The 24,263-nt window shown below is 34.1% G+C and overlaps 1 protein-coding gene across 1 annotated transcript; it reads left to right on the top strand.

Moving 5' to 3' along the window:
- The first annotated feature begins 20,224 nt into the window (after positions 1-20,224).
- LOC116344023 (probable trehalose-phosphate phosphatase 3) lies at positions 20,225-22,564 on the top strand. The gene is made up of 6 exons (XM_031772382.1): positions 20,225-20,347; positions 20,650-20,773; positions 21,274-21,601; positions 21,704-21,890; positions 21,963-22,069; positions 22,140-22,564. The coding sequence occupies exons 1-6, from the start codon at positions 20,314-20,316 to the stop codon at positions 22,266-22,268; spliced, it is 909 nt and encodes a 302-aa protein (XP_031628242.1). The 5' UTR covers positions 20,225-20,313; the 3' UTR covers positions 22,269-22,564.
- The last annotated feature ends 1,699 nt before the right edge of the window (positions 22,565-24,263 follow it).

Below are 24,263 nucleotides of genomic sequence, written 5' to 3'. Positions count from 1 at the left end.
TGTGAAGTCTCATTCGTTAACTGCATCGATATAGATTTTTACCATTTATTTTTGCTCTTCTTTATTCTCTCAACTTTTTTTTTGTTATGCTTTTTTTTATTTTATTTTGCTGTCGATATTCTTTCATCGCGCGCATAGAGTCTGTTCAATTTATATCGATTCAATTTAAATTCCATCGTCATCATACGTGAATATCCCAACTATATTTGCGATGCACTTCATGTTGTAGCGTCAAGGTTTATGATTTTTATCACTTGATTTTCGCTGTGCGGAAAGTATTTGTAAGGCGAGCGAACGAGCAAGTACTTGCGCACGCAAGCACAAACAGCAGCAGTAGAGAAACGAAGCTGAATAAAAAAGCTTCATATTCTATAAACTGCTTACACAATGAATCAAGTGGTGGAATGATACGCAAAATGGAAGCTAAACACAATCTTCATCGATATAAATATACATGCATCTATGTGTTTTTGTTATACGTGATTGAGCTCTATTATACTTTAACCAAACCTTTTGGGTCAATTCATCGTGTGGTGATAGAGGAAGAGGGGGAGTGAGTGAGTGTGTGTGTGTAAGTTGATATTGCAGCTCGTTAGATATTCAATACAGATTTTAATATTAGATCGTGTCGGTTCAAAGCTCCTACACTCCACTAGTTTCTTTTCTCTCTCTCGAAGGTCTGACTTATCACCAGCATCTTTGCACGGTTTTCTCGTCATTCTTCCTCCCCCAAATCATGTAGCATGTGTATATTGAAAAGAACAATAAAACTCTCAATTGAATTTACAATTCCTGCACATTCATCGAGAGTCATATCGAGAAAGAGAGCATAAAATGAGAAGCTACTGTAGCATATAGCCACCGTAAAACTCGAGTAATTATTAGCGAACGAAGTACTTGCGTTCTTTTTAATGTGTTATATATTTTTGTGTGTAATACACACTTTGTATGTACAAGTGTGAATTCATCTGATCGAACGTCTTGCACAAAACGAAAGTACAACATCATTAGTTTTTAATTCGGTTCTTTGCAATAGAAAATTCAAGACAAGAAAATTAATCAGCGCAATGAAAATGCATATATAAATATAGATGTCGATATTTCAACCGGTTTTTCATATACACACAGCAGACATTGTGCAAACAATCTTTTCAACACTGAATAAAAATCAATTAAACGCTCAAACTGGAATTTGAAAAAAAGGCAGATCACCGGCGCATACGCACAGCCGCAACTTTACTGTGTTGTTCATTCGCCGGAGCATTCTGTGATAGCGCTATGCACATAATAATTAAAATTGAATTCATTTGAACAGTTTCGTCAATATCACATTCTTCATTCACAACAGTGAACAAACGATTGAAATGTGATGGACGTAAGTAAACGGTATTGTGCGCTAGCTTCAACACATTTTAGCTTTAAATGCACCGTGGATTGATGGAACTGGTGAAAAGCAATTTTACCCCAAGTAAAACAGGTTATTCAAACTATAAAATGGGAAATGTAAAATTAAATTCCGTGGAAGAAGTTTGATTTGAACTTTTGTGCAAAATACTATGCAGGGCTCATTTTAATTTAACCATTCAATTTATGTAAATTGTATTTGGATAAATTTCAGTTTTCCGATCCTATCAACTATCGTATTTTTCTTTAAACTTTCAAAGTATTTGTACGTTTCATGCAAATTCCACCATTCGGAAACAAAATTGTATCAGAATAGGATCTTAATGTGTGTGGGGTCACAAAATCAACATTTTCTTTTTCAGACTAATATAAAGTAATTTGAGTATTTGGTTTATTGAAAGGTTTTGACAAAAAGGATACTGTCCTAAAATGATTTGGCGGTTTAGTTCCAGTGAATTTTGATTTTACCGTTTTTAAATTTTATGGTTGAAATTCATTTCAACCAAAATTACAAATGCGACTCTACCAAGTGATGTCATGGAAAGAAAGAACCGCTGTCCACCGAAGATGTATGTGCATAATTCAAAGGAAATCATCATCGTTTCCATCTTCAAAATTTAACGTACGTCGTTTCCCGGTAATACAGAAATTCAAGCAGCTCGTCCCCGAAACGATTTGAGCTGGTAAAAGATGACTGCACCATAGGGTATCATTGAAACTTTCTATCCACGAAGATGACGATGACGACACACATTCCATGCGATTCTATATAGTATCACAAATGTATAATTTCTGGGCAAATTTACCACTCCCTTGTGCTGGCTGTTGATTTGAAGCGCTAACTAACAAAATTTCAATTTAAACTATAAACCATTCTTATTTTGCCGTCGTTTTTTTATACAAAGAAGAAATGTGCGCTCTTCAGAGCGCTTTAATTAATCTGTTGTTTTATTTTCATCGCGATTTATTTCAATATTGTGTGTCCAAGTTTATTTGGCAGTGGTGGAACTTGAAGCCATTCCGTTTACTTGGTATTTTTGTTATCAGCAAATGCAAGCATTTTCTCGTCGAAAAACAAAACCCAAATTATATCATTCCCTTAGCATTGCATCAGCATTATGCTTAAGAAGAAAAAAAATGTCAAAAATAAAGCCATTACGGAAAAACTTTTGGCCATTGTCCTCATTGCGACTCCTATACAAAGGAAGCACATTCTTAATAATATAACTCTGTTTCAACTGATAAATTCAAATGTGATATTTTATATAAGGGTATTAAAATCTGAAAACATAATATTTATTCACTTGATTTTCCAATCAAACACCTTCTATTCGAACAATATCAGTACACGCTTGGAAAGTTATTTTAATTCTTTTAATACATTTAATCTTCAATTTCTTACCATTTTCGGTGATTTTCTGTTTGTTTTATTGTTGGAATCGCAAACTTCTCTCTCGATAATTGAAAAGTTTTCAAAATTATTTACGTAGCACTTCTCCTCTCATCGAACAGCACAGCTCGTCGAAATGAAGAAGTTAGACGAGATTGACTGCTTTGTGAATATATTTTGAATGCGCTCAAACAAATACCGTGCGGATTATTGACGATAATTATTTTGATGCAGCATTTTATTCGTTTAAAATAGAATGAGAAAATATACAATCGTTTTAAGATCTCTTCAATCTTTCTTTAATTGAATATTCCTTCTTCGTACGTTAAATCAAGAAAAGAACTAGAGTTGAAGAAAGAGAAATGATTCAGACTCAACAAATTCTAGCAAATGATGAAATGTGTTTTAAATTAGAGATGCATTTGGCAAGTGGTAAACATTTTTGTTAAACTAATCAATTATGATCAAATGATATGCTAAAAACACTTGTTTGCAATTTGTTACCACGCATCTATAGATGCACAACAGGCAATATGTTGATAAAGAACATGGTCACGAAAAGTACTAGCAAAACTCTTTTAACTTTACTTTTAATCCGAAAAAATCTTCCACGAAATAGGTAATAAATAAAAATAAAGGAAAAGAAAAGCAAAATTTAAAGTTTTATTTATCAGAGTCGAAAGAAAGTGATTGAAGGCTGTTGTAATATTTCAAAGTGTGTGTTTCTTATCAAGAATAAGATTTCTTTTTTCTTTCAAAATATAAGAATTTTTAACCTTTTTTCCGTTGTTGGCATTTATTTTCGATTTATTGCTGTCGAAATGAAGAGATTGGAGTGAGATACAAAACAAACAAAGGTGCATGCCATTTCATTTTAATGAAGGGTAACAGCAGCGAATCCTTTTATAATTCAATTGATCAAAGTGGGAAAATGAAATAGGTGTCCAGCATAAAGTAGTATAAATGTGTTTTCTGAATGAAGGGTAAAAAAAACAACACTGAACGAAGGTAAAGAAGGAGATTATTGGAAATAAATAATTCAACATAACGATTGGTAAAATAGAAGGGTTTTTCGGCAAGAAGTGAATGTATTTCGATTTGTCGTGCATCTTCTGCCACCAAATTGGAATTCAGTAGCAATGTTTTGCTCAGCGGAAGCTCTTACTTAGATCAAAATTACGTGCAAAGAATGGATACTGTTGGCCATTTCACTCAATCAAGCAACGTGGGCGAAACAACGAGAAGAATACAAAATGAAAAACTAAATGGATGCCAAAAAAGCCGAGAATCTAGTTATTGTTTCCAAATCGATTGACAGTTCATTTCTACGTTTGTTTTTTTTTTTCGAAGTAATGGGAACATGTCTATTTTTGTTGCCATCGTCAGCAAAGTATTTTAGGAATATCGAAAAATGTATTTTTTGAATAATGTCGAAAAAATACACTTTGCATGATACTTTCTTTTTTAATGAGGTTTCAATTTCAATTTTATTTTTAAAAAGATTTAAAAGATTGCAAGTCTAACAGCGGTTCGATCCGTTATAATCGAATATGATTTTTATTCGCACATATTTGCTTAAGAAAAGATAGCATCTAATAGATTATGATATGAGTTAAAGTGCGCCATAGAAGAACTATTTCCTATGGTGCAAAAAATAGATTCAACATTGAGATTCAATGGCAAAGTGCTCAGATTATATAATGCTGAACTATGAATAGTAACTTTGACAAAGGCCAAACCATTGAAGGTGTGCTATAATTAGTAGTTCGTATATTCCTCCTTCAGCAATGAATGTCTATTTTTTGCTTGTGCTGCATATAAAAAAAAAATATTTAATGAATGAAAGAAAAAAGTGCTGAAACATTTTCTATCCGCGGGTCAAACCCGATGACGATTTATAAAATCGTTTTTATGTTTAATAGTTCCATAACGCCGCCTAGAAATATATAAATGAAAGATTAGCAATGAAATCACGTGGATGTGAAATCATTTGCACCCATTCAAGGAAAAATAGAGGTGTGGAATATTTAATAATGACTTGTTTTATTTTTAATTAAATGAATATGCATATTCATTAAACGATGATTAGATGAGAGAGTGTCATATCAAAATTGCGTGTATCTATGTGTGTGTGATATGAGTATGCTTTACGTGATGATGAAGGAGCCTTGCAATGCTGTGGGATGGCATCGGGCGAGGGACTTCTTTCTTTGCGAGAAATGTAGATTTAAAATGACAATGGTTTCAGCAAAGAAAAAAAAGAAGACCGTCATCGCGTCGAATTTGACGACACATAATGCAGTCGAAGCATAACGACTGACGCGTTGATAACATGTTATGCCATTTTAATGAAAATGGTTTTTTAAATGGTATTCTAAGGCGGGCGGGCGTTCCATATAAATCTTTTTCTGTTGTCCTGAATTTACATGAATTGCCATCATCACCGCATTTCGCGTTCGCAGTATGAATATTTCTGTGTTTTTTTATCACAAGTAAAAAATTATACTCGCGCACAAACCTTCCCATTCACAAGGGATAATAAATAGAAGTGTGACGATGACTCAAAAACATGGCACTGTTAACGGTTTTAAAAATGAAAACGTGTTAGAATGTTAATTAAATCCGTTTTTCATTTTGGCTGCTGAAGCATATTGTCGAGCATAGAGCGAGAGAAGAAGAGTGCTAGACACTCATTGATCATCGATTATAAAACAAATGTATTGTTTTATCTTTAAGGCACGTAGTTCGAAGCATATTTCCAACCGATGACGCTGATGAACTTATTCAAAGTGCCAAAGCCAGTCGGTGTGTGCGAGAGCGAGAGAATATTGGCAGACATTTCAACGCTAATCTTAATTACCGCTCATAAATTGTGCGTCAGAAGTACAAATAGAGGGGACGTGCTATCGATCATGTCATAAAATGAGTTGCAAAAGAACCATAGGTATGTACGCGGTGCGCGCGTGAAAAACTCATCAGACTGCATATTTAATTGAAACAACTCATCGCCCGTCGCCCGCACCGTTGTTGAGCGTGTGCAAATGGCAAAACACGAATTTATTTACGAATTAAAGTGAATTTATCACCCATTTTTGTGCAAGAATGGGCCCGAAAGAGAAGTAATCACTTTTTGCACTTTTCAGCCTGAGCATCTAATCTCCGTTTTATATTTGTTTTGCTGTTGTTTTGAACCGAAAATGCGATTAAACCAGTGTTCGCAAAAATGAAGTCACAAACAGGCTCTGCTCCTCTTACACTCTTCACTTAGTCTCTTTTATGTTTTGCTTGGACGATGGATGAAAGACGCGGCGATTTTATTGAAAACAAGTTGTTTTTTGTCATTTTCCAATTTACTTTGCACTCGAGTGCACACGTGTTCATCAAATAACGAAAAGAACCTTCCACATCGAAAACGAAGTGAAATTAATGTGAAACCGGTTTTTTAAATGGCAAAAAATTCATCAAGGATACTTTTTTAAATGCAATCGCATCCAACCACTTTTATTATGATCAATCTGAAAATATATTTAAATGAAACGCGCAATAAGAAAAAATAATATTAAAGAAGATGATGTTGGACCATCGAAAAATGTCCATACAAATGAAACAATAATTAAACTAAAAGTGTTGGAGCCAACGTCCGAATGAGTTGGAGAGAAGAAGGAGATGAAATGTTATTAAAAATGATATTTTTTAAACGAGCAACACAGAGATACAGGCCAATGTAATGCGAGAAGTAAATTCAAAAGAAAAACATTGCATTTATTGAATGTCATGCTCCACAAGTGGCAGAGCACAAATAAAACAAAAGCGTTGCAAAATAAGAGATGTGATTATACACCGATACACTTACTTAGTATGTACCATGTATCTAGCTACGATGTACAATTAAGCAAGTACAGATTATGGTTACATGCTTGAACTCAGTTTCGTTTATCGTTTTGTTGTTGTCGATTTTTTCGCTTCTTTTTTTCTTTTTTCCTCTCTGAATCAGAAGAGTGAATGTAAAATATAGATCGCCAATTGTGTGACCACCTGCGCCATTCAGCCAATCAGCTCGTTGCTTTGTTGATATTTGTGCATACTCTTTTTGTTGCTGATTGCTGATTATTGCCTTTGTGTACTCACTACGATTCGATTTCGAACGTGTTTTCGGTCCATCGAAATGCACTTAGCATCCGCGCATTGGTCGCAATTTATATATACACCACTCCAATCTTAAATGAAAAAATAATCACTTTTCTTGTATACACACTGTCGAGAGCTCGCACATACACAAACACACACACACACATGTTTATATTTACTTAGCTGGACTTTTCAGTATCTCTTTTTTTATGCATTTTTATGGTTTATATAATCACATATAAGGCCATTTATAGAGAGAAAAAAATGCCCCACGGATAAATAGCATTGTCTGTAAGATATTCAGTTCGTCCTGCATTTGCGGCAATTTTCATGTCTCGAAAGGAGATTACATTTATTATTTATTTTAACTTGCTGCTTTTGAAGAAGTTATCAAGTAATTTTACCGTATTGTTGGTATAATTAACATTCTCGCTTCGTGGATGATGTACATAGGACCACAAAGTTCAATTGTAAACTTTTGTAAATTGTTCAACCAAATAAAACTTTCTGAACTCAAATTCATTTTAGTTTATACAGATTATTACATTTTCATTAAATCCAATAAATTTTCCACAAATGCAATGAACCGATTTTGACGAATACACGTACAAAGATAATCGATTTGGTTTCTGACCAAAATCTGAATATATATTTGCAACATTTTAAGGTCAAGTCATCTGTGTGATCAAGAAACCATTCGTGTTTACCGCATTTCATTGAATTAAGGTTGGCGACACAAACTTCGAAAGTTGAAATTTATTTACTTGTCAAGAAATGAAATGCGTTCGAGAACATTATCAACAGCAGTAGCATCGAACGGTAGTACCGTTGGCGAATGTTGTTGGATGCTTGATATTTTGCTCACGAATTCAAGACATTCGATGCACTGTATCCATGGAATTGACGTTAAATTGATTACTTTGCTTGGATGTACGTTACAATTCATTTTTTTTTGTTGCTTTCTTTTTTGTTTTCCTACGGTTTCGAGTGGTGACTGGATGAATGGATGAATGGATGAAAGAATGATACTTTCAACCGCATGTAAATATTATTGATTGCTCGTTAACTGCGAGATGTAAACAATGGTGACACGGTGCACACTGAATTTCTCGAAGAAATCGAGATGATATCGAGCTGCGAGAAGGAAAGAGTGAAAAAAAAACACAAAATGAAAAGCATCCAAAAGACAACAAAGATCTTATTTTGATTGGAACGTCAATGTTATTTTGAATAATAATATTTTTTTGTTGATTGTACCATATGTATGCGTTTTTTCTATATTATTTTCGAAAATCACTCTTTCTCACTCTCTTAGTTTCTTTGTCCTCTTCTCGCGTAGTAAAATTTCTGCATTCATCATCATTTTTCGATTGTTTTTTTTCTGTTTCGTTTTGCTCGTTATTAAAACACACAGAACAACAAAACGAAAAATAACAATAATAAAATGTGCGACTAAAGAAGATAAATCTTTGGATTTCGAATTTATTCGTTTTTTTTTTTCAATGAAAAGAATGGCCATGGTTTTGTACATCAAAATCAATTCATAGTTGTTTTTTTCTTCTTCTGCTCGACTGATTTGGTTTTTATTTCGTGCTCTATTGATTCAATATTTGTGTGTGTGTGTTGTGTAGATTTGTTCGACACATGTATCGAATCATCAAATTTCATCTTTTCACCGTTTAGCTGCTGTCGTTATATTTCATAACAACAACATTTCCAATTTTCATGCAATCGTCATCTGAAGCAGAGTACATCTAGCACACGCAGCGGATGGGGGTATATTTTTATCATGTGATTGGATTACAACGAGAAAAGACATTTTGTGAATGCTTCGCAACACAAAAGCATACGAATCTCACTACTTACACTTGAACGACTGCAAACGGTAAGTGGTTAAAAAAAACTTCATTTGTCTTTTTTCTCACTCTCTTCCCAACCAAACACAAATGGAAGCATCTTGAGAATGGAATAAAAGAATGAACAAATGCAATTTGGGGCTTTTTTTCATCTTCTTTTTTGTATGACGATGACACTTTCAACTCTTTCCTGTTAATTCATAATGAAAAATCAAATAGGCACTCTGTGAAAGAGCAACCAACAGTTTTTCGCTCTCGTTCTGTTCACTCTATTCAGAATTGATCTTCTTGAATGGATTACAAAAGCCACACACATCTCATTCAACTGGAATAAGTCATTTTTTCTTCGTCACTTACGTTGACAATGAGTGATAGAAGAAAGGAGAAAGAGATATCAGCCAACGAGAGCGGCGAGAAAATGAAAGAAATGGGAGCATTCTTAAAAAAAAGCCTTTTTCTTTCGAACTACAATCGTAGCGCTAATGCAAACGGGCTGAAATGAATAAGATTAATGGATTGGGTGCATTTTTGAACAAGGTCCTTTGAAATCTACATCGTTGACGTTAGACACACACTCCCCATGTGTGTGTATGTGTGTAGTGTGCACTAAGAAAAGAGCACTCGAAATTGCAATTTGTGTGTACGAACGGAATATATGAGAGAGCGCAAGCGACTGAGTGCATGTTACTGCTGTGCAGTGATGAACACTAAAAGTGTTTCAATTTCAATGGGCTCTGAGATATTCCCTCGGCGTGCCAAAGACGTGCAATGTACATTTCACATATGAATAGACAGACATCGAGAATCACTTTGCTCGATTTATTCCTTTCATTCGCAACCGATTACAAAAACACACACACACACATAAACTCCACTGCGCTGCCTAAAATGAAATCGAATTGGCATTTTACTTGCAAATATTACAAGAAACATTTTAGAAGCACACGTGCAACTCAATTGTATTACAATGTCTTATTGGAAGTGTGTATTACTAGTAGGTCGACCACACATTCTCTTGCTCGAGAACTTATTGTAATAAATGAATATTCGTTGTGTGGCACATTTAAAGTAAGTAAACCGAGCAACTTCATTTAAAATCGAACTTTCAAGGCTTTGGCTTCCGTCATCATCACAACAGGATTATAGTCACAACTATGTGTTTGCAATCGACCATTTTGATTGTTGAATATGTAGGTGAACATCAAGACACTTGACTCTCTGAGGAATTTGAAATTGACGAACCAAGGGAAATCAAAAATGTATTGAGTATTCTTTGGTTCTTTTTGTCTTTTTTTTTCTTCTGACGATCCCTTGTATTCTTGCCATATGCTTAACTCATCAAAATCGAGAAATGAACCCGAAAAAAATCGATTTAATCAAATAACCAAATTCTAAGGCTCAAAAGATAAGAAACAAACACACGACATACAAAAATAAATAAACAGATGCCCGCGGAATTCTTCAATTGAAATCACATTTAAGTAAACACAAGAGAGAGAGAAAGAGGGAGAAGAATAAAGAAATTTAAATCATACCCGGATAAAATTCATTCACATTTTTAATTGAATTTCTATAAATCCAATTCAAAGGTATGTAATTGATTTGTATTTTAGAACGTGATTTGAAAAGTAAACCCTCGAAATCGAATTTTTGCCTCTTCACAAGAAAAGTGCATGATCATTTTGTTGTGAAATCGCACTGAAAGGCTAATCCTCTTGGTGGTCTTTGTCGTCAACACTACTGCCGACATACCGATACACCGAATTCCCGGCTGGGTCAACGAATTAAATGGGATACACACCAAAGGAATCAGATCCGACAATGAAGACACTGGGATATAGTGAAGTGTGTGTGAAAGAATGCGTCGGAACCGAGATAAAATGGATCGTGTGCAAATCTGAATGTGTTACAACCCGTTGTGCTGTAAAGGAATTTCATTACATGCCGATATACATTGTGCATAATACCAAAGGAATTTCTATCCCACTGTTCGATTTGTACACGAAAATATGCCATTGTTTGTCGACCAATGAACAATGAAATCGATTATATTCGAACTACCGAAAAAATCGCATCCATCATGCGTGTTGCTTTTCAATTCAATCATATGCGCGATTAGTGTGCTATCTACTTTATATGTTCCCAAACATTCTTACATTCATTTTGCTGACAATCTATGAAAAGAATCTCATATAGAAGTTCTAAAAGAGATAAAAACCAGTGTTATAAATATATTATATAGATTTGTAAACGGTAAGTAGTATTGTACGGTGTCATAATGCTCTAAGAATGCTCCAAATAAATATTATTATTTACGTATACAAAAGAGAATTTTTCACCATCGTTTAATTTGAGTGCGGTAATTGGCGCAGAACATTTTCTCATGTAGTGCCAAACATTTTTTTACAATTTCCGAACGAATGCATTTTTCTATCGAAAATCTTGGCCAGATTATGTTGATTGACATGAGAAAATCGGATTAGAATCCAATCACTGTAAACGAGTCTCCATCTCTCTCTCGCTCTCTTCTAATCACACTCATTCTCCACCATACAATGCATGTCGTTCGTTACAAATGAACTGTCACGCTGTTTTGGGTTTAATGAAAGTTTTCAGACGAATTACGGGGAATAAAGAAAGGTGAATGCAATTAGAAAAGATGGTATTATTCAACCAACGAAAAAAAAGAGAACAAAATTTATTGCATTTTGAAGGCTCTTTGTGTCGGTATTTCTTTCTCATCTATATTTAACTATATACTGAAATTTAAATTAAAAAACCACATTTTTTTGACACGCAATCAAATGTGTCGAAACTTTAAAATTGGAAAAATATTCTCGAAGTTGGAATTATTTACGCAACATAGGTTTCAATGAAGAAAAAAACTTTTGAAAACAATTAAATAACATCATCCAATTTTTTTTTGCGATATTAGATCATTTACCTTACGAAAACTGTGCGTTGATTTTTCTTGTATCCGTTGTTTCATAATAATAATTTATGGCTTGAAATTTGAAAGGGAAAGAAATCAGAATCTTAATTGCGTCAGGTGTTTTTGTACCAAGTTCAGAGTGTTTTTTTTTGTTTTGCGTATGTCGCCAAAACAAGTTTCCGTTATAAATGAATGTAGCGTGACAGAATATCGAAGCGATTGTTCAATGTTTCTCATTTTCTCTCATTTCATTTATTTTTTCGCGAGCGCATGGTTCTGATTCATTTTTTTACCGTTTTGATATTGAATTGATTTGTTCACAACGATGGATTGCATACAGTCAGGTGTTTTGGTGTGATTAATTGAAAATGAAAAATCAATTGTGTGATTTTCATTTGAATGTGCATCAATAGACTCGAAAATCGTTGTGGCTGACTTTTTTTCCTGGCTATCGCGTATTTGTAGCAATAATTCGATTTGCAATTTCATTTTATTAACATTCATTATGGGCTTAATGCGCGCGGGATACCAATCGAATCGGTGTTGTTGTTGTTGCTAGTTTGCTGTTGCACGCGAATTAATATTGCGCCCGATTTTCGTGTGTCTGGGATTCAGAGTCCGTGCATGTGTGCGAGTGAGAGAGAGAGTATTTGTGTGAATTTGTATATGCCATAATCTACACTGGTTTAAGCAGTTTGAACAGCATGCCGAAGGGCGATATTTTATGCCATTTGTACGTTTGTATATTTACCATGAAAACGATTTATTTTCTTTGATTCCTTTTATTTGCGCCTTTACCAATAATAAAATATTCTGCGCGCTTTGCCATTGCCTACGGTTTGTTCCGCTGTTCTTTCTCGTTCATTGTAAGTGTGCAACTGGACGCTGTACGTTGTGAATCTTCGGGCATCGCTTCTATCCGCGCACACATTTTTTTTTCTTATGTCGAATGTGTGCTGCTTTTTTCACGTAAAACCATAAATATTTCCTTGCCACTCGGTTTATTTTTACGCGTTGGCTACGTTATTGCAATTCACTTTGGTTAGATTTGTATACACATGGCAATAAACTTGAGGCAAATCGACGAACAGTAAATCGAACACAACAACAGAAAAGAAGAAGAGAAAAAAATTCACACACGTATTCACAAAAACAACACGTCGAAATCTCGAGCACAGAAAGAAGTGAGGGAGAAATAAAGAGAGTGATTTCAGGATCAAAAACACAGTGTATAGATTGTGTGTGAATCAGAGGCAGGTGTAACTTGGCTTAGAAGAGGATATTATTCTTTTTTTTTATATTATTGGTTCATAACTCCCGATTTGGTTGTGCGAAAAATGTGTGCGTCTGAAAATCGAGTGAATAAAAAAGGCGGCATTAATCGCAACCGAATCGCGAAAAAAAGAAACGCTATGTTTCTTTTCAGGCTGTTCACGAATATCGATATTACATTGCGAGGGTTATACGACAAATAACATGAATAAAAAGCAATTTATATTCGATTTATGCGTGTATGAAGAGAGAAAAAATCGAGGCAAAATCGGAAAAAACACATGGAAGACGCATTTTATCTATCAATATTTCAATTGACTCATTGCACTTAATCGAAATTGAACGCACCTTTGCTCATAGATTTTCTACATCGATTTGAATCAATTCCCCAGAGAGACAGAGACGGAGACAGACGAATACACGATTAAAGACGATTTCAATTGCCGTAAAACTGGTGATCAAATCAATTAAGTTATAATAAGAGCAGGAAAAAAAAACAGAATTGCTCTGGAGAAATACGCTATTGAAGAAAACAACACACACTCATGGTTGTTGCAAAGAAGCACGCAATGCCCGCGAAGGTCGCTTTAGAAATTCATATTCGAAGTGAGTGGATGTGTCCGTTGAAGAGAATTATAAAACATGAGAACAGAAAGAGTCATAAAATGCACGTTGCTTTGTGTTGCATGTTGAGAGTTGACGTGTTTTTTAAACAGCAATTTGCGTTTTTTTTTCTTCTTCTTCCGATATCTTTTTCCTCGGCTACACATCATTACAAATGAAATTCTAAGTTCGATTCTAATCCGACAAGTAGAAAAAAAAACACTTTACGTGTTGAAGAAACCGAACTGTAAAAGGGGGAAAGACAATACTAAGAACACGAGAATAATAGCAAAAGAGGTAAAAATTACTTCAAATTCTGAACCAATTTCAATTTTCCATTGTTTTCTTTCGAATAAAACGATGTTTATTCAAGAACTCGAAACATTAATATGCATTGTTTAAGACGACTTACAATTTAATTGAGCTGAAAATGTGATAAGAATTGAATATTCTCGTCGATATTCCATGAATTTGAAGTAAATTGTGTATATAAACGAAAATCTTGTGCAAATAAAAGTGATTTTATGCTTAAAATTGATTAAAATGTTTTTATTTCCACGAAAGAACTGAAATGTTCAATTATTACTGAGCACTCAAGAATTTCAAGTTTGTAATGCCAGCACAAGCTCACGATAGCTTCTTGGAAATGGCGATTGGCGAATCATTTATCCAAACAATTCTCTCTCAAGTTTGAAGATTCATTGATACAAATTGATACATAATCGCCTTTTCCATTTCCAAATTTGGTTTAAAACAATTCTATTTCTGTTTTTTTTTTTTTCGTACATAAAATGCAAGATTTAACTTTTTCTATGCTCATTTAAAACCAATTAGACGAGAATTACGACGCACAAAAAAAATCTTGGTAAAAAAGACATGCTTCATGCATTTACCTGTGTGTGTGCACAAATTCGTTCCATTTGATGTTCGAAATCAATCAATCAGCGTCCATCGATCAATGGATTTTTGTGAAAATACACGATTTAAATGTGGCACGAAAAGAATCTCCACACGTCTTTACAACGAAATCAAAAACTATACGATACACACAAAAGAAAATAAAGCAACCTTTCAAAATGTTTGTAGTTAATTGTTAACTTTGTTTCACTCTTTGTGAAGTTGTTTCTTTTTTCTTGTTGCATGAAACTCCCTTCACTCACCTGTGAAACGTTCCTTCAAAATTATCGACGGCATGCACTTCGTGTGGCTAAATGCACATATGTATACCAAAAACCGATTTAATGCAATTGCTTGGTCTTTTTTACGCATAAACACGCTTGATTTTTTTAAAAAAAAATTCTTGTTTCGTGTTTTTTTTGCGATTCTTTGTATTACCGTTCCGCACACATACACGCTAACGACCAAAATGACAAGCCATAAGAAATCTAAAAAAGAAATCGGGACACGAAAAAGAGTAGAAACACAAAGGATCGAGAGAGAAAAATATGTAACAGATGGTCGAATTCAATAATCACACTAAACACGAAAGACATCAAAAAGCAAAAACAAAACGCATAAACACATAAACCGAATGAAAATTGCAATTTAAAATGTAATGATGTTGTTGAGATAAAAGCATAGGGATTTGCTTGCAATTCCAACTGTATTTTATGGTGCAAACACAAAAATTCAAAATGATTTTAATTTTTGTGTGTGTATTTGCAGTATCTGTTGCATTCTAGAATGGTGTAATTTTCTTAATGTAAACCATTTTCTCATTATTTGAATAAAATCCATTTAAATCAGTCGAATATAATCGAATCATGTCGATTCGAGAATTACTTGATTTGTATTTTCAAACCAAAGAGTGCATTAAATTGCATATAATTAATATATGCAATGGTGTATAATCGCTTAAAATTTGAGAAACAAAACTTAACATCGCTTTTTTCTCTACACTTGCGTGGAGCCGGTATAATAATTGCTTTGAAGGAATGAACGAGAGATAATCACACGAACAATGTTCCGACATAATTGAGCTTAAATTATTCAATAGAAAAATAAACAAAATGAATGTAATCGACAGAGAAAGCGCAATATACACAGTGTATATTACATGACAATTAACACACTGTGCCCATGGTAATTTTGGCTGAGTGCCGAGTTGATTTGAGAGAAAAGAGAGGTGATGGACATTTCGGTTTGAGAATCAATGTTCAAGTGGTATTATAGCAGGAAGTTTACTGAAGACTATCTGACTGAATAATCATGATATTACATTTGTACAAGAAAATTCTATTTGTGATGACGGACAAAATCTTCTTCTATTTTATGAAGCGAAATGGCGTGAGAAACTCATCGAACCCAAACCACTGGATCTGTCGCCTCGATGATGCCGAAATCGATTTTTCTTCTTCTTTCTTTCTTTGTTATAACAAATTTGAGGTTAGCCGAAAATCACTTTGCACCGCACACGCAACACGATTATTTCATATTTAATTTGGGTCTCTGTCTGACATCGTAATCACTTGTATGTTATTCAATCTTTCGGCTACCTGTTAAAAAACTATCTATTGTGTCTACGATAAAATGTTATCCGAATGATACAACACATGATGATCGTTCAATTGATGGTATGAATTACCGCTCGAGCGGACCGAGAGAAAAAAACACACAGTTGAATGAATATAACTTAAAGATATTTAAACGGCGAAACCACAATATTAATGTGTTATTGTAAAGGTTCAGTCTGCCGCATTTTGATCGTCGTCTAATCTGTCAATACTTCTGACTCCTTTCTATTCGATTTGTATTTCCTTTTCAAGGAGTCGAATTAATAAAACATTAAACATTCATTTACTTTAGTGTGTAGAGTTATCAACAATCATCAAAAACCTCTTTAAAATCAGCGCATAATTAGGAACATGATTAATGATATTTTGGTATTATTCTTATATTTTGAACCAGATTCAATGAAAATATAATAAAAAACCCATTGACATCAATCTATGCGGTTTCCCAATTCAGGCTTGAAGAATCGTATAATATATGTATGTATGTGTGCATTTCTGAATAGACACATCAAATTGAATGAAATGTCGTCCACAATTGGCAAATGAGTGTGGATCTGTATGTCGTGATTGAGAATCGATGCCATTTAGCTAGATCATTTTATGCATATGCGTCGAAACTCAAAGAAGATTGCTTGTTTTTCTTGGATATTTGTTCTTATTTTAGAATTTAAATGGCGATTTCCTTGACTTACGGTCGACGAATACTTCGTAAATAAGAACGCCGCTTGTTGTTGTTGCAACTAGTAATGAATATGTGTGCTGAGGTAAAAATGTTGAATAATTTAAATATTATAAAAAAACACACACACAAACATCAAAATGTATCAACAAGACGACGTAGAAGACGATATATAAAGACAAATGATCGACATGTTTCTATATACAGACACAACTTACATATAAATACCTGTTGTTGTAAATTGTATATAATTGAATGTCAATGCAAAATAAGTGGAACGAATCATTGCGGCGGATGAAACAACAAGTATGGAAAAGCCACAAGCACACAGCGTTGAACTACGAATGCAATACGCTTTGAGGGCGCAAATAGTTTTCAATTCCAATCCACGCACAACACATTTATTAACAACAAGCATTGAATTCAACAAACAACTTTGCCAATATATTCAATCAACATTCATTTTTTATATTTGATCATTTCATTTGTTAAATTGCATTCTCTGTGTGTGTATGTAAGGTGGAGAAAGGAGAAGAGAAAGAAGATTGTTGTTTCTAAATCTTTCGTGTCTTATTTCTTGTCTGTCTTTCTGTGTGTGTTTCTTATTGTTCTCTGTTTCCTTTCTGTAATATTATAATTCCATCAATTTGATCGCCGTTTGTAATGCTGACTTTTCCTTTGAATTCATCGCGTCTGTTCTGTGGTACGACTGGACATGGAAGAGAACAAAGAAATTGACATCATCAGCAATGATTATTTACTTATGTGACCGGCGATGACGACGATGCGGCCAGGCAATGCAAAGTAAAAGAAGACCAAAACAGAATTATCAACTGTTTTCTTATTAATACATGAGGAAGAATCGAAATGCAGCAACAACAGCAGCATCAACATGTAAACATGTAAATTATACGACGGATGTAAACCACATTCTTTAATAATAATTTCATTAAATGCGATCGGAGAACACTTGGACACACCACATACACACAACGCAAGTGTTCTTCTCCGAGTGCGCGCTCACGCATTACAATCACATATTTATTCAACAATTTCATAAGATCTAAGCTCTCGCACTATTCACAACAGTTGAAAGCGCAGAAAATGCGTGCAATGATAGAAACTGAAATTGCCGTGATGTGTTCGAATCTGTGGCTCTTTTTGATTCACTGTGCATATACCATTTTCGATTGCACCATTTTTATATTTTAACAGACATTTTTGCAATAAAAAACAATAAAATCAGAAGAACACACATCTTATGTCTATTTGATGACGTCACAAATTTGACTCCCAAAAATGCCCACACTCAAATTTGTGACACAACGTGTGGAACAGAAATGTGCAGAAATGAACCGTTTTGTAGATTTTCCAACTAAAATACAAATTATCCAGTAAAAAGTACTGGATTTACTGAAAACGACTGAAAATAGGCAATTGTAAAGAAAAAAATGTGGTACATTTCAGTACATTTTCGATACAGTAATGTGAAACAGACATTTAAATATACATACGAAGAATTACTTTGTCATGATGACCATTTCTCCCGGTTTTCTCGCAGTGCTTTGCTCAAACGCAACAGTTTCACTATGTTTCAGCAGCTCATACACTAGTTACCAGTACACCTTGCTGATACCACCAAATAAAGAGCATTAGCGTGAATATTTCGCTTTGGCGTGGATGTTAACTCTAGAGTTTGCCTTCACAGATTTATGATGGAGAGTGATAATGGCCTGAATTATGGCTGAATTCGGTTAGTTAGGGTCCAATCTCAATTTCCCGCTTGCCAACTCTTTGGGTGTAGTACAAAATTTCGCCGGAATTGCTCATGGTCGATATTTTCCAATATGAAAAATGTTTGATTTTCCATATAAATTGGCTCAAAAATGAAGTTTGCCCTAGTTTTGACTCCAATGGCAACGACTGACCGGCTGGCCAAAATTTTGTTTGTCGTTTGTGTAATTCCGTCGTGGCGCTAATTGTATGACAATTTGGGAATAATTTCGGTACGACTGCATATGGAATTTTATCAATTCAGAAAAAATTGGGAGTTATTTTGTTATTGAACTTATTTCTTTGATGAACTCAAATGCAAAATATTTTTTTTAGCTTGCAATTTATAAGTCAATTTATAAGTCATATTATATATCAGGTATTTCTTATTACTTTCATTACCTGACTCATTCGAATATTTTCAGTGATGAATGATGATTTCAGAGTGTAAACCACGAAATTCATATTTGGATTATTGGACACACAGAATATTTCCGGTGTAATAATTCTTCTTTTTTTTTTTTTCTTTTTTTTTCGAATTGGGGAGCTATTTGTAGCATCACGCGTACGCTTCAACAGTGTTTTGCGCAGACCCAATGGTGTTTTTACATGCAATTTACGTTTTTGTGCCATAGTCCGATGCATTTCCGGAAAGTACGCTATCTAGGCCGATGCACTCCTGAAGGTATGCTATCAAGCCTGATGCATTTTTTACGGGGTTACGCTATCTAATTAGCCTTGACACAAACCCTATTGCATGGTGCTGTCATTCGATTGACAGTGACAGTCACAATTCCACCGATACATATATGGCGTTGAGCTCTTTTTTCAAATGGGGGAATGCGAATACCACTGATTTACCGGTATATTCACCAGTAGTTCGGCACTACCTTTTTTGCGGTTTATGTATTGGACATTGATATATCCAAGACATCAACCTAACGCGAAGGCACTCCATTTTTACGTGTGTCTGTGCTGAACCCATATCTTCGCTGTGCACACACACACGGGACCGACGGCTTTAAGTGCCCTCCGAAGCACTCCACAAATCCGAGACACGGCCCAAACCTCTCCTCATTAAACCACTGACAATTCCTGAGCGAATCACGGTGGAAAAATACCGGACGAAATTTGACCGAGAATCGAACTCGTGTCCTCACGCTCACAAACCTGGCACGCTAACCACTAGTCTATGGCTGAGTCATCAATCATTTTCAAAAATCAACAATTTTTGTTGCAAATTTAAAAAATATTCAAAACACGAAAACCATTTAAAATATGTGATCTTTCAACTTTTCAAAAATTTTTGATTTCTTTCCATCTTATCAAAGATCACAGCATTCTAGATCAAAATCTCGTTATTATTTGTACTGCCAATTTCTGTATATATTGTGTTTTTATACTGAATTAAATTCGAATTATCCTACAATTATTGTTTATATTAACGGCTGGAAATTTATTATTTGACAAAAAAACAGTATTTTCGACCTCGATTTGTTTTTTCTGTGTGCGAATATTTGGCACTTTCAATAATAACAATTGAACAAATATTTCAAAATTTTCCATTAGAATGGAATTATAATTGAGAACGAATGGAATTATAATTGTTATAAGAATTCAAATTAATAAATTATCGTATGACTATCTGAATTTGGGGTGTGGTTTTTCACTATAAAAACCCTAGCTCAGAGAAGTTCAAAGTCAGTGTTGTACAAACAGAGTCTTGGCAAAGTAAGAAAGAAGAAAACGTATCCCCCATAAAAATGGCTTTTCAAAAGTTGCCTTTAAGTTATTCTGGTGAGTAAAATTTAAAATAATACATTAAGAAAACTTTTCACACTTACTTAGACTTAGATAAAATTAATGAATTAACTAGTAATTTAAATAAAATAAACTGGATTCAATGTTTTTTACTATTACATTCATCTCAATATTTTTGAATTACTTAAGGAGACTGAGATGACTGTATTAATTTAAAAAAATGATTTTTTATATTCATCCAGTTTATTGTTCAAACATCTATCAACAGATCCATTGAGATCACCCCAAAATGTATAAATTCCACTATGTTTTCATATAAATATATATATTTTTTGCAGTAAATGTTGTGATTTTCGTGGTTTGCCTTATTGCATTCAAAGCCTGTATGACATCGGCTGGTCTAGGAAAGAAAATTGCACCAATCCTTACCACGGCAAAAGAAATCAACAGCGTGTTATCGTCGTAAGTTTCCTAATTATTCATATCATTAATCATCGAATGACAATAGCTATTGCAAATTCCATATTTCTACATTATTGCGTCAGTGAACGTCTGTTTAACAATATGACGTTAATATTGATGTAATTAGTGAATTTAAATATTCCAAAATTGAACATCAAAGGTGTGTACATTTAAGACTCGTGTGTTAGCACAAGTTTGAATAAAACACGTGCCTTCTGTGTTTATTCATCTTTTTTGAAACAAATAAAAAACGTAATGCGCATGGAAAACAGTAATTCCTACGAAAACAAAAAGGAATGTGAAGTAAAATTTGTAATTAAAAAATTAAATTTCATAGCAAGATATTTATTGGGATTTGCAAGTTTAAGAAAATATCAACCATATGGTTAACAAATAAATTTTATAAAATTATAGTCTTTTTTGTGCAAATTAAAAAGATCAAATCATAATTTTTCGGTAATATTTTTTGAAAATTGAATGCATATCATTTATTTTCTCAGATACATTGAGAAAAAAAAGACGCTGGTATTATTGTTAGATTTTGATGGGACATTATCTAATATCGTTCCCGTTCCGGCGGATGCAAAAATTGTTCCTGAATCAAAAGTTGCTCTAACCAAATTAGCAAAGAACAAGAAAGTCTGCGTAGGAATTATATCTGGTCGCCTGATGCAGGAGGTTCGCGATAGGGTTCAAATACCAAATATCATTTACACTGGCAATCATGGCCTTGAAATTGAATACCCCATGCGAGAACCCTTTGCGTATCAAATGGAACCAGAAATTCAGGCGAAATACGACGAATTGGTTGCATATCTAAACACAAGTGTAAGTACAATATAAATTCATCACTTCATACTTTTTACACAGTAAAAAAATTACATAAAAAATAATAAATTAAATGTTTACTGTTCTCATCGAATTGAATAGTTGGCAGATGGCCGAGCTTTTGTCGAAGATAAAAAATACAGCCTCACCTTTCATTATCGTAACGTGAAGAAAGGTGAGTACGAATTCTTTAAAAATAAAGCGAAAAGAGCAATTGAAAGTTATGGATTCAAGGCGGAAGATGCCCTTTTGGCCGTAGAAGGCAAACCACCAATTGATTGGAACAAAGGTATAATATCTTAGTCCTAGAAAAAACCATCATTCTTAAATAGACACACAATAATTTCGGCGATTTTATTAGATAAAACTGTGCTACACATTTTGGAGCAAGAATTCAGTTCGGATTGGAGAACAAAAGTGAACGTTATTTATGCTGGGGATGATAAAGCTGATGAACTTGTCATGAAAGTAAATATAAAATAGTTATGAAAATGTAATGTACCTATTATAAATGTGTATTGTTTACTATATCAAATAGGTTTTAAAAGGATATGGAAGAACATTCCGTGTATCACAAGATCCAATTGAAACTTACGGTGACTTTCGTGTTCCTAACCCACAAACCGTAACAATGATTCTCGAAGCACTTTTGAAGATTAAGAAATAACCAAGTATAGCACATAAAGTGGTTTAACTCTAATGGTCATGTCACAATAATGTTACCAAAAACAGAGAAACACTATTATTCTGAAACATATTTGTATCATTTTTAATCCAAATGTAGTTTATTTTTCGTTTTTGTTAAGCTTGTATAAACTGCAATGTATAAATGTATAACAACAACATAATGTTATATCAACATTGAACTTTTGTTCAGATATTCATTAAGCGCCTTTATCCTTTGTATAAATTAACAATACATATCGAAAATCATAAATAAAATCTTCAAGGAAACCATAAAAATTTAAGCCTTTTTTGTTCATATCTACTGCGAGAAAAAAAACGGGGAATGAAAGATTATGGATGGATTTCTACAAATGCATGTAGAACGTCACAAAAAAATTCGAGTATTAGAAATGTCAATCAAATTTTTTCTTAGACTTTCTGATTTAGAGTCTCTGAATTCGAGGAAAATGTCTTCTTTTCAAAAATACAATTCGAGAATTAAAAAAAAACAACCGAAGCGATAAGCGTAAAGAACGTGAAACTTGAGGAGGACAAAGTAAATGCGAGCTCACATCTCCACACAAAATCCGATGGGCATGTCAAAATGGGGAGCCAAAATTGAAGACAGTTTTACATCTTCACTGTGTCATGTGGCAAAAAAAGTTATTTTGTCAGACACAAATCAGGTACTTGCAGTTCCCATATCCAGTATATGTTATTGCTTTTTCGATCGTTTCGGCTCGGCTCGATTCGCCTCGAAAATTTCAAGATAATTTACTGTGTGTACAAAACGTCGAGAAAAAAAAATTGCGTTCGAATAAATAGGTAACGAAGAAGCGAAAGAAGAAAAAAACGGACGAACAATTGTGAAAAATGTGTAAAGGAATGTTCAAACTGGTTGTGTAGCTACAAATCAATCCGGTAGCTGTTACGAAACGCACATACATACCCGAACACTGTATTTGGTGTAGCAAATGGATGTTCCTGCGCTTCATGCTATATGCATAACCTGAAAATTGATTCAGATTAAGCTTCTTACACAGGGATTTTGTCAATGTGTCTGTATTCTGTGTTGAGTCCTTCACCGTTCAATATCCCGATGTTGTTTGGTTTTTTGCCATTTGCCGCCAAAACAGATCACAAGCAAAATAATCGAACGAAATGAAAACAAAAAAAAACTTTTATGCCAAAAGTATATTTGGCTTAAAAAGACAAAAATTTTCTCTTCATGTGTGTGTGCTTGGGTGACTTTCGTGTCGATTTTTCGTTTTTCTGCTTCATTTTGTTCTCTTGATATGACATTTAGCTACACAGTTGGAAACGGTAAGGGAGACTTACTCTTCGCCGTCTCTCTCTCTCTCTCTCTCTCTCTCTCTCTCTCTCTATTGATAAAGTTGACTTTCAAATGCGATCCTACTTTATTTACATCGGCTAAGTGGTTCGAAACTGACTCGAAACAAAACAGTCGAAAAACACTAATTCACTCACTGTTCACTCTCCTGTTGTTCATTTTGTTTTTCTTTTCGTTTTGTTGTCGGATGAAAACTAAGCACATTGAACACACAGGTTAGAATACATGCATACGTATATTCTCAAGCCAAAAGCCAAGGTCAACTAAAAAATTCATGAGAAACACAATTTCATTTTGGAAAAGCAACACACACTGTAGATTTTGCATTATGTGTTCTAGTAGTGTTAGCGGATTGGAAATGAAAACGAAATAAACAGTTAAACATTACGAGAAATTCGAAAGCAGTCGTATTTTCGCCATTTCTTCCTTTTTTCTCTCGCCCAAATGCGTTTTATATTTTTATTCTGTTCATTCGACTCTTTTTTTTGCTCTTCTTTCAATCGTGCTCCAGAAGAAGGCATAAATTTTGCATTTTGAAGAACAAAAACCATTCTGAATATTAATGACTTGGGAAAGAGCTTGACGCGTGAAAAGCCAATCGTCGTTGCTAGCTGTGCCTCTTATTCACATAATGATGTGCTTGTG

This window comes from Contarinia nasturtii, unplaced genomic scaffold (genome assembly GCF_009176525.2).
Source record: "Contarinia nasturtii isolate CC-2019 unplaced genomic scaffold, AAFC_CNas_1.1 Cnas_scaffold_1037, whole genome shotgun sequence".
Lineage (NCBI taxonomy): Eukaryota > Metazoa > Arthropoda > Insecta > Diptera > Cecidomyiidae > Contarinia > Contarinia nasturtii.
Note: the sequence above shows the minus strand (reverse complement) of the source record. Positions and strands in the feature narration are given on the sequence as shown.

Bases quoted from the DNA above. Each gene is read 5' to 3' on its own strand.
- LOC116344023 (XM_031772382.1), top strand. From the start codon at position 20,314: ATGGCTTTTCAAAAGTTGCCTTTAAGTTATTCTG. The intron at 20,348-20,649 runs GTGAGTAAAATT...TATTTTTTGCAG, and splicing joins GTTGCCTTTAAGTTATTCTG to TAAATGTTGTGATTTTCGTG. The intron at 21,891-21,962 runs GTATAATATCTT...CGATTTTATTAG, and splicing joins ACCAATTGATTGGAACAAAG to ATAAAACTGTGCTACACATT.